The sequence below is a fragment of the Gymnoscopelus braueri genome (assembly GCF_963280865.1).
Source record: "Gymnoscopelus braueri genome assembly, chromosome: 9".
NCBI classification, from domain to species: Eukaryota; Metazoa; Chordata; class Actinopteri; order Myctophiformes; family Myctophidae; genus Gymnoscopelus; species Gymnoscopelus braueri.
The window spans coordinates 35,382,396-35,394,521 of NC_137610.1; the positions used below are offsets into that span (position 1 = coordinate 35,382,396).

Sequence of the window (12,126 nt, forward strand, 5' to 3'; positions counted from 1 at the left end):
TTATTTATACCCTTGGTGAGACCGCTGTATCCGCTAGAGTGCTCTTGGGTGAATGGGGAGTTTTTGATTTGGCTGTGTGTGTGCCTGCCTGCATTTGTGTGTGTGTGTGAGTGCGAATGATTGGCAAACCACTGGATGAAAGACAAAGATGAAAGCAACAGCCCGGAGGCCCAGTCTGCAAGATCCATCTGTTCGTGGATAGAACCTCTGAAGTTACTTTAGCGCTCAGGTAGGCACCCTAGGTGGCCAGCGTGATCCGATCTGTCCGTGTGCGTGTGCGTGTGCGTGTGCGTGTGCGTGTGCGTGTGTGTGTGTGCGCCCGCGCATGTGCATGTGTTTAGGAGAGTTTTGTGTAGCAATTCAGTGTGCATTTGTGAGCTTTGAATGACTGGTGAAACTTTGGTTTCCCATGTGGAAGACCTGTGTTTGAATCCAACTGACTACACAGGGGCTTGCCTGGACTGGGTTTCCCAGTGGTGGGGTGGTCAAAAGGTGAGTGAATGTAGCCCTGCGTGAAGCCCAGAAGCCTAATATCTACCTTGACCATTCACCTTTGGATGAGCAGAATAGAGAATAGCCTATTTCCCACACAGGCAGTGGTGTGTTCTAGGTTTTTTCGGAGGGCATAAGATAATCATTCCCTGCACGAAATGCGAGTGGTCAATGGATGAAGTGGTTAACGGTGGTAAAAGTACTCACATATTTTGCTTAAGTAAAAGTATCAATATACTGCAATGTAGAAATACTCTGTTACAAGTAAAGGTCCGGAATTCAAAATGAGTAAAAGTACAAGAGTATTGGTATCAACATGTACTTAAAGTACCAAAAGTAAAAGTAGTCATTGTGCATGTCCCATTTCAGAAGTTTGAAAATATATATATATATATAATATATAAAAATAAATCTTTTGAAAATAGCAGATCTACAAGCTCACAAGGGGTCACATCGCAAAGCATTGTGGGCTTGTAGATCGGCTATTTTCAAATGGCCGAAATATATATAGGGCTGAAGTGGTTAGTGTATTTTGTAATAATAATCAAAATCTACAAAGTAACTAGTAACTAGTAAAGTTTTCAAATAATTGTAGTAGTGTAGTAGTGGGGTAAAAAGTACAATATTTGACTCTGAGATGTAGTGGAGTAGAAGTTAAAGTACTGCAAATTGGAAATACTCCAGTAAAGTAAAAATACTTCAAAATTGTACTTAAGTACAACTTTGAGTAAATGCACGTAGTTATAGTTACTTTACACTACTGATGGTTAGTAGAGGGCTACGCTTTTCCCCCAAAAACATTCTGCACATCATAGTACATATATAGCGTAACACTGTAGAACACACCACTGCACACAGGATACCCAGATTGTAATCCAGGTGGTTAGTGTGTAGTGTATACTGTGTGCAGTGCACATGACAGTGTATATTGTGCAAGGACAAGAAAGAAATGAAAGAGACAAGAAAACCAAGAGATGATCAGATGGAGGTGTGTGGGGATTGTCAAGTCTAGCCTTGGATCAAGACTATCATAGATGTATTTTATCGATTTTTATATTTGCATACCGTATCTATGATGTGCAAATATCAAAATCGATAAAATACATCTATGATAGTCTTTATCCACGGCTATGTCAAGTCAAATGCCAACAGCAATGTAATGCCCTCAGACAGACAGACCTGCTAGCTGAATCTCTCATCCATATATTTATCTTTAGTTTCAAATGTACAGAGATAAATATGAGATGCTATTAACACGCACGCGCACACACGCACGCACACGCACGCACACGCCACCCACACACACACACACACACACACACACACACACACACACACACACACACACACACACACACACTGAGACACACACACACACGCACACAAACACAACCACACACACACCACTTTTCTTTTCTTTTTTTTTTTTCTTCTTTTTTTTTTTTTACATAAATGCTACAACGTGGTCGTGGTGTCAGTGTATCCATCGCGGGTCGATGCTCTTCGGTTGCATCTCTCCTCCTCCTCTCAGTGAGGTGGGCCGGTACAGCGGAAGATAACCCGCCTCCTACGCTCCTATTGGGTTGTACAAAGGCTGAGCAGTGTTGCCATGTCAATTTATTATAAGCGACTTTGGGCTTGTTTTTCTGTAAAGTTGCTTGTAAATATTGGTAGTTGCGGGTTGCATTTTTTTGGGCTTGTTTCCTTATGCTGTTTAAACCAGTGGTTCTCAAACATTTTCATGTCAACGACCCCCAAATTCATATGTATTTGTCTGCAGACCCCATCTGAAAACATTTTATGCTGGGGGCATACACGATTTGTGTTATTAAAAATGTTTCAAAAATATTTAATATTTTTCAAATTTTCTTGAAAATAGCAGATCTACAAGCTCTCAACGCGTCGTTGTGAGCTTGTAGATTGGCTCAAATAGCCAATGTATGTTTAAAGTGCCATAGTCGCTGCTTTTGGGCTTGATTTCATAGACCTGGTTGCTTATTTGTCTGGCAAAACCTGGCAACACTGCTGCTACTGAATGCTTTCCACTCGCCGGGTGCGCGACTGCATCTCGCTGTTATCATGGCACGACCACGGAGCAATACGCTCTACACTTTTAGATTATGGGAGCAATGAGCATGACTTAAGTTAAGGCTATAATAACATTTTAAGACTTTACAGCACAGAATTGTGTACCGAATCTACCCACTATTGCTGAACGGCTTCCTTTCCTTTCACCTGCCTGTGCGCGTCAAAGGACCTAAGGTTAGGTTTAGGCATAGTTTACTGAGGTTACGTTTAGGAATAACAGGTGAATACGGCCGGATTTGCCCCGGGGCGACTGTTTTTGGTATTCATCGTCGTTTTGGTATTCATGGAGGGATGTCGCGATGCTGTGCACAAGGAGAACTAAAACTTTGGTGTCAACATGCGTGGTCCTGAGTGGCATGACGAATATTGTCTGCCTACTTTATGTGGGCTGGATCACCAACTATGTGGCCAACGTGCAGACTGGCCCCCGAGCTCCGGAGATGAGCGGAGACACGGAGCAGAGAAAGTTTGAGGAGGACAGCAAGGGAGAAACTCTGAAGATTATTGAGAGGCTGGAGCGACTGGAGAGCGTTGTCAATGAACACATTAAAGGTATGTCAATGAACACGTTAAAGGTATGTCAATGAACACGTTAAAGGTATGTCAATGAACACATTAAAGGTATGTCAATGAACACGTTAAAGGTATGTCAATGAACACGTTAAAGGTATGTCAATGAACACGTTAAAGGTATGTCAATGAACACGTTAAAGGTATGTCAATGAACACATTAAAGGTATGTCAATGAACACGTTAAAGGTATGTCAATGAACACATTAAAGGTATGTCAATGAACACGTTAAAGGTATGTCAATGAACACGTTAAAGGTAGGTCGTTGTCCCTCCCAACCAAGATTAAACATTTATTTTTCTTTTTTTCTTCTTGTTTTTATTCAAAATGTTCAAGATGTTTTTATAACATACAACCACTCAGACAGTATGTTAAAAATTAAACATAAGACAAAACACTATAACAAAGGCAACAACAATTACAAAAACACAAACACAGGAGAAAAACAACAACATTCAAAAGTAAAATAAAAATAAAATAAAAATAGTTAAGCATCCTTTAAAGATGAAACATTTCTTGATAGTTATATTCTTATTGAGTGATTTGTCTTTGGTCCAGATACAATTAAATGTACTTGTTGGCCTATTAAAAATTTACTTTGTATAGTGCACCTTATATCCTGGATTCCTGACCCATTTGTAAGGTAAAGCGGTTGCTGAATCTAAATTTGGAGACCAGATTAGGTCATTTTGTCTACCACACAATATAGGGCAATGACTTAGCAACGTGTTATATGTCTTTATATCCACTGTAATTACGTTGGTATTACGACTACATGTCTTCAATTAACAGTTGACAGTTATCAATATTTGCGAACATCAAGCCTACATTAGCCTTCTACAACTTTCTCCTGAAGCTATAAATCAGAGAACCGATTCTGACATCAGTGATGCACAGTGGTGGAAAAAGTATTCAAATGTTTTACTAAAGTAAAAGTATCAATACTGCAATATAGAAATACTCTGTTACAAGTAAAAGTGAGGAATTCTAAATTTACTTGAGGAAAAGTACAAAAGTATTATTGGCATCAAAATGTACTTAAAGTACCAAAAGTAAAAGTACTAATTATGCAGAATGTCCCATTTCAAGTTTTCAAATGTATAAAAATCTTTTGAAAATAGCAGCAGATCTATAAGCTCTCATTGCGTTGCAATGAGCTTGTAGATCGGCTATTTTCAAATGGCCAAATATATATAGGGCTGATGTGGGTAATGTATGTTTTGTAATAATTAAAATCTACAAAGTAACTAGTAACTAAAGTGTTCAAATAAATGTAGTGGAGTAAAAGTACAATATTTTGAGTATAAGTAAAAGTATTGGAAATTGGAAATACTCAAGTAAAGTACAAATACCTCAAAATTGTACTTAAGTACAGTACTTAAGTAAATCTACTTAGTTACTTTCCACCACTTGTGATGCAGGTGGTCTTTTGGCAGCTACAGTGAACATGACTTTCAGGACTGATTGGATAATTGCTTGAGCTTTAATCTCGATTAGCTTCAATCACACCTAACCCTTTCATGTCATTACAAATTCAAAGCATCAGTGAGACAACGCCGCCAGAGTTTCAAGCTCTCATTTATTTATGGAGTCTCTAAGAGATCAGGGATTGCCGTGAATTGATACACATTTGCATCGTAGGAAATATTTGAGTTGGCTACTACTACCGTTTGGTTCTGTCTGCTATATTTCTCGCTATAAAGCGTGACAGACAGGGAGAGAACTCCAATCCCTCGGGAGAAATCGGGGCCAAAAGTGATGATCCGGGATTAAATCGGCATTCCAGATGACTTTATGGGGCCATGTGCCACTGATCCCAGATTGTGCTGTTGTCTCTTGATCAGAGAGGCTGAATAATATTGTTCAGAAGAAAAATGTTAATGCACACCTAATGGGCATAATAGGCCCCTACAGTAAGTGTCAGAATGTTGTAGGCTATTATGTGCTTTATGTATTGAAAATGCAATGATCCAACATTTTGCAACAAGAAAAAAGATAGACCTGGTTCTGAACTGGGGGCTTTGTTGAGACAGTAGGCTATTTGATAAAACACTGCACTGTCCTTTTCTTTGCACTACAGAATTGTGTGTGTGTGTGTGTGTGTGTGTGTGTGTGTGTGTGTGTGTGTGTGTGTGTGTGTGTGTGTGTGTGTGTGTGTGTGTGTGTGTGTGTGTGTGTGTGTGTGTGTGTGTGTGTGTGTGTGTGTGTGTGTGTGTGTGTGTGTGTGTGTTTCTGCTGTGTATCATGCCAGCCTCATAGCGGTATTGATGCTGATACCACCCGGAACACATTTATCCAGTAACGCAAATACATTCTGCTCATTATTTTGGATAGATCTATGGAAAAAAATCTACTCAATGTGTGCTTTAATTTAAAGACATTTGGGGATGAGGCATAGGCTAGTGAAACAATCATTCAAGACCATCCCAGGCCACACTGTTCACACAAACCACCAGATCGATAATTTCATAGATTTGTCGAACATACTGCCACTACAGTATGTTCATGATCAGGTAGGAAAGTTATCAAGATTACAAAGTACAAAAAGTTTGTATCAGAATAATAATGAGTTTTCAATTGCTACAATTGAGTGCACACTTAAAACAAAAAAAGAGAATTAGATACAGATTTAGCTAAAATGTTCAAATGATGAATATCTTTATATTCAAGCATCAAGCACATCAAAAGTATATCGAAAAAATCTCCTTCTCTCTCACAATTAAAGAGAGGGACTGTGTGTGCGTATACTGCGGTCAATACCGATCTCATCTCCTCACACTCTCTCTCTCACACACACACACACACACATGCACACGCACACGCACACACACACACACACACACACACACACACACACACACACACACACACACACACACACACACACACACACACACACACACACACACACACACACACACACTGTTTTTTAGGTAGTGTTGTTTTTTTAACTTACCCTTGCTGGTGAATATGCCACTTATTTTGCAGCGTTTGTGTGGGTCTGTGGCAACAAAAGGCCTATTTCTCTTTTGTATTCTTTCCCACTCACCTCCTGTTCTTCTGAACATCCATTTCACAGGGCAACTTGTCTCAAATGTTACCAGTAGCAGGTGATGTTGCTGAGATGTGATGATGTAATTGTTGGCATTCTTGGCATGATGTGTGACTGCGACCTAAATTACTTGACCACTCTAGACAATGCATGGCATTTAGCCAAAAGGGTCACAATTTGTCTCACTTTCCCCAGCATCTGAACTATTGTAAATATATCAGCCAGCGTTTCTATACAGTAAATGCTATTCTAAGTGCCAGCTGCTGCTCCTAATGCTGTTCTGTATGCCATTCATTACACTGGCACGGGTAAAAAACACCTGGCGGCGTAGAAAACCTGTGGTGATGTAATACCACGTCTTCTTCTTCTTCTCTCTCGCCATTGTTACATACAGGACCCTCTTAAAATCTTGAAAGCTTTCGCGGCCCACCCACCCATCTGACCACATTGGAAGTGTTTCATTAAGCTTTAATGTGTTATCCTGGGTTTAAGTTATATTGTGATTTGTACTTGTATCTTTTACCAAAATAAAATAAAACCACTTAGCAAGGCAGGCTGCCGTGAATTTTCAGAGCATGTTTATTTTATTGATCAATTGATTGTATTCCGTCTTCGATCAATGAAACGCATGCTTTTCTGTAAGTTCCTAATTATTGGTATCACAATGAAAACACATTTTTCAAGGTTCTAAATAAGAAATAGTGCCATTTTTGTCTACATAAATTGTTCATATTAATGTTATTTTATCATTACAATCTTAGTGTTTTGCCAATTATTTGGGGGCCAACATGCAACATCCTCACGGCCCAGTGCCACCACGTGGTCCACGGCCCACAGGTTGTGAATCTCTGTTGTTAGCCGGATGGTCTGCAGAGCTACACAGTGGTACTAATGCAATCTGCTGCAAGGGTTCAGGGGCTACACTGGGTGAGTAAATTTAGTCCCCGGAGCACTTGGCAGAGTACTCTCATATACTCTGCGTGTTCCCCGGAGCTGGTGCCAGAGTACATTATCAGCCATGGGCTGATGTGTTTATGTGTTTATGCTTTGTCACTGAGACAAAGAGGGCCGAGGTCCAGACATGCGGGTCTGAATGAGGATTGTGCACCATTAATAATAGGCATAGAAATCCCAGAAAAGTGATTTGTGTACTTATAGAGTTCAGTATGTAAATTTAGATTTTCAAAAGAAAACCCACGCTAAAGTGTAATTTGCATATATTATTCTTGCGATTATGGACAATTCAGCCAACATTTGTGATCATGAATTCGATTTTTCTGAAATGGGAACCCAGAGAATTCTAATTTGACGTATAATCAATAAACAAATGCTGGAGGTACTACAATATATTCAAAACAATGGGAGCGACGTCAAGTAGCGTTGCACTGTGGGGTGTTCTTTAGGTGACTTGTTATTGTGATGTTATGTTTATAGTACAATACTAATTTATTACAGCAGCTTGTGGCTGCAGTAGTTGTACTCATCAAAAACAAAAATAAACAAAACAATATGCAAAATAAGAACTATCAGAGCAACACACTCTCACTCCCAAAACAGCCTATAGTGACTTTTTGGGACAAATGTGACCAAACTTCAAATGTTTGACAGGACGGGGGTCCCCTGGGGGTCATCTGACGAAGTCCCGGTGACTTCCACACCCCAGGAATGCAATGAATTTTTTTTAAACGACGGAGGCACACCATCTAATGTGTGTCTTGAGCCACGAGAGGCACCGCGAGTTGCCGTGCCAAGCGTTGCGAAGTCCGCTTCAGCCGACTGAGTGCCGTTTGAGATATGTCTCGATAGGGACCGAATTGTAACTCACGTCAACATTGACGTTTGGTCAAATCCGTCACAAGCCGTCACCCGTTAGCCGTCTTGGGAGTGAGACTGTGTTGATCAGAGAAGGGAATTACTCTCAGTCGATTGGGTAACAATAGAAGGACAAGAGATTTCACTGACATTTACAGCATGTCGTTTACAAAGCGTGACATTTCCAAACGTTTGACCCCAGAACCTGCTGTTGTAATTGTCAAGGTTTGTCTGATCAAGTGTCCATAAAATTTACCTGTTACATGAAAGGATAATGAATGAACAAGCTTGTCTCTGTCAACAACGTTGCGGATAGATCACACAACAATCGGTGACCTATAAAAAATGTTTATGAACTACCAGCAGTCTGCATCGGTTTGTGTCTTTCGATAGGTCGCCACTTTTGGTGTGATAGTGTCAAGAGTAGTACAGGGTTTGGTTCTGTATCAAATTAATTGGTCGCACTTACCGTGTGGCGTGTGACCAATTAAAACGTTTAGTCACACATGATAGATTTTTGGGCACATGTGCGACTCAAACAAGGCAGGTGCACTGACAAAAGTGAGCTTGAGCCCTGTGAGGCGTGCCGGAGCGAAGATCAAATTATTAGCTTAGGAATGCGACAAAAACATTTTTCTATTTCTAAATTGCACATAGTACTTGTCAATTTAAGTACATGAGACTACCTAGGGTTAGTTTTCTCATGGGATGTGTTGATTCGCATTGTCCGCATCTAGATTTGTTGATATGAAAATATTATTCGTGGTTTGCAGAAATGTAACATAATGTTTTGCCTTTCGACCAGCCTGCAATAAACCCATGAGTCACCTGTCTTCTCATCTACAAAGTTGTTTTCACAATGAAGATCCATTGAGCAGAGAAGCCTTGGATCTCCACCGGAGATTTGTAAAACTGTTTTGTTTTGTGAACTTTCCCTTTAAGTAAGTAAGAAGAGATAAGAGGAGGCAGCTTTGTGTAGATATTGAGTGGCCCCTCTAGCTGGTGCTGTGTTTCACTGCTGGCATGGGAGAGAGGCAGAGGCTCAGGGCTCAGGTTTAAGATGGCAGGGAAGAAAATTAGAGCAGTCCGGTCAGGAGAACTTGCATTTTAACCACATTGTGTTTTATTGTGAGGATGAGGAAACATTCATTCGAATAGTCAATATCAGCACAAGCCTTTCTCCACCATATGCAATCTTCTGCTTTGCTCTATCAGTGTGCATAGAAGTTTGTTTGTTTGTGTGTCAAAGCAAACAGATGAAGTTGCTGGAACTGGAATATGATGCATGTTGACAGTTTCTGCAGAAGAGCATGTTGCATCGGGAAAGAGAGTGTGTGTGTGTGTGTGTGTGTGTGTGTGTGTGTGTGTGTGTGTGTGTGTGTGTGTGTGTGTGTGTGTGTGTGTGTGTGTGTGTGTGTGTGTGTGTGTGTGTGTGTGTGTGTGTGTGTGTGTGTGTGTGTGTGTGTGTGTGTGTGTGTGTGTGTGTGTGTGTGTGTGTGTGTGTGTGTGTGTGTGTGTGTGCGCGTGTGCGCGCGTGTTTGTCCATACTGAGGAAGAGTGAGTTGCATGCCAGATCTAATAGGTCATCAAACATACATGATAGCAGTGTGAGCTCTAGTCACACAGGCAGGTCTAGCCTTGCATGAAAAATGTCTCCCCTATACGCCACTCTTGACTACTACTGTCTGTCACCCGTAAGTTTAGCCTCCAATGAAACCCTACTGAGATACACAGATGGAGTGGCAACATTCCTCTAGTCTTTTTTATCATTTTTACAGATGATGTTTTTTGTCCTCTCCCTTACGTAGGCTACAGTCTAAAAAGTCCTGTAAGCGATTTTGAATAATTGATTGATTGATTGATTGAAATTTTTATTAGGCAAAAGAATGTAAAACAACACAGTTACATTTATAATGCTTTTGTCTAAAAGGTCCGGACAAAAAAGTCCTTGCGGACTTGTTTCCGTTGGGGTCCTTGAGTTAATTTCATAGACATATATAGTAGCAACCAAACAGTTCAAAAATCAAAATGAAAATACAGATAATACAGAAAAAGTACCACTATGTACAAAAAAAGCATTTAAAAATATATGTACAAAAAGAAAGGGGGGGGGGAAGCATGGAAAAAGAAAAAATTATATACAAAAAAAGCATGAGGAAATACAAAATATGTACAAAAAGAGGAGGGGGGGGGGGGTCGTCTGTCTACAGGGAAACTGGTACTAGCTCCTCTTTCGGCCTCCAGAAAGATGGGTTTTTAGGGCTGTTTTGAATGAGCCCAGCGAACTGCATTTTTTGAGGGATGGGGTTAGACTATTCCATTCCTTGGTGGCTGTGCTATAGAATACAAAATATTACAATGCTAACATTAAGAATAGGAATTGCCAGCGGGAGGGGGTGGGACTTAACCAGTCCTCCTCTTTAATATAAAAAGTGCAAAGGGAAGTTAGCAAATAGCCAGATCATTCCCAGAGATATGGGGGGATTACACATTAAACTTAAAGTGGCTGACAGTAACTCGATCGATACAAACCTCCTGCACTCACAGCACTGAGATTCAAAGGGAAGGTGTAGTAGAGGAACGCACGTGACAGCTTGATGATAGTTCCCTGTTCTGCACTTTCTGCCTCGTTGTTCCCTAAGATGGAATAGTTGTGGTGTGACACTGTCAATTCCAGCAGTGCAAATTTATTCAGATTAAAACGTGATGATTGTGACATTTCCACCTCCTATTATACACACCCATAAACCTCGACGGCAGTGTGCAAGTTTTCTATTGGCATTCAGTGGATCTCACCTTGAATCACTGGGAGACAAATGCTTTTATAGTGAGATTACCACAACCATATAGACATGCATATACGCATACGCACACTTTAGATCAACAGTAATCTTTGTGAGGGGGGGGTCTGGCCTACATGAGGCTTTGTCGGTCTGTCCCTCTTTTCCTACCCAGCCATTCAGATGTCGGCATGACGTCACCTCGACGTCACCTCGAGTATTTAACCATTATTGGTCTGGCACATCCAGGTCTCCTGGTCTAGTTTATATTAGAGCTGGGAAATATATAAATGCTAGAGGTTCGGCTGCTATGCAGCCCGAACCTCTAGAGCTACGTCGCACCGCCGATCCAACCAATAATGTCTGAGTCTGAGTCCGGGCTTTGTCCGGGCGTTGTACCTGTCTGTCTGTGACCCCTTTGTACCCATATATAGATGGAGATGTCTGTTTCCGTCTGTCTACCTGTGTCCCTTTCATGCCCATATATGGAGATCTCTGAATCTGTCAGTCCTTGTCCCTTTATTCCCATATATGGAGATCACTGATGTCATAAGTATGCCCATATGTGCATGCCCCCTTTTGTGCCCATATATGGAGCTGACTGATTTGTTTGCGCCAGATGCCATGACCACACATTGAGGTTAGACCACACACTCCATATTTGGGCGTAGCTGCATTGTGAACTCATTATATGGCTGAGTCATAGTGACACTGACATGATTGAATGAATTTTAATATAAAAGATACTATATAAATATTGTGATATGAGACTAGATATCGTAATATCATATTATGGCAAAAGTGCTGTATCTTCCTGGTTTTAATTACTTAAGACTTTATACTTTCAAAGAGAGACATAAATGGTGACAATAGAAAATACTGTAGGCAACGCTTTGCAAAAAGTTTAAAAGGAAATTGATATAATCACAATGCAATATTATAGGCACAATATCGATGTCAAGGTATTTGGTCAGTATCGTGATATTTGCCTTGCCCTATTTAATATCTAAATTAATGTTCAGTAGTCCTCCACACAGATTAATCATGCAAGGATTATTTAAAGTAGAATATAGCATAATATTTTCTCTACACGAATAAAATACAGAATAGCTGGCTCCCTGGTAAGAACACCTACCACGACTATATAGACTATAGTCCTTCCCAGCTGGCCCGGGTTCATAACTGACTGCACTTAACTGCATGTCATCCCCCTCTCTCTCCTGCCTTTCCTGGCTCTCTGTCACTGTCAAAATGAAGCAGAAATGCCAAAGAAATCGTAAAAATAAAATCAAGAATCAAACAAAAGAAACACAGGATGGATCAAACCATTT

At 40.5% G+C, this 12,126-nt stretch overlaps 1 protein-coding gene across 1 annotated transcript in view; it reads left to right on the plus strand.

Annotated features, from left to right (window-relative positions):
• Nucleotides 1-2,808: 2,808 nt before the first annotated feature.
• Nucleotides 2,809-12,126, plus strand: part of LOC308091895 (polypeptide N-acetylgalactosaminyltransferase 18-like) — a gene marked incomplete at its 3' end in the record, with an annotated part of 163,321 nt that continues 154,003 nt past the window's right edge. Inside the window, exon 1 of the mRNA XM_080437641.1 lies at nucleotides 2,809-3,132. Within this exon, the coding sequence (XP_080293767.1) occupies nucleotides 2,880-3,132 (253 nt within the window). The 5' untranslated portion in view covers nucleotides 2,809-2,879. The remainder of the gene's footprint in view (nucleotides 3,133-12,126) is intronic.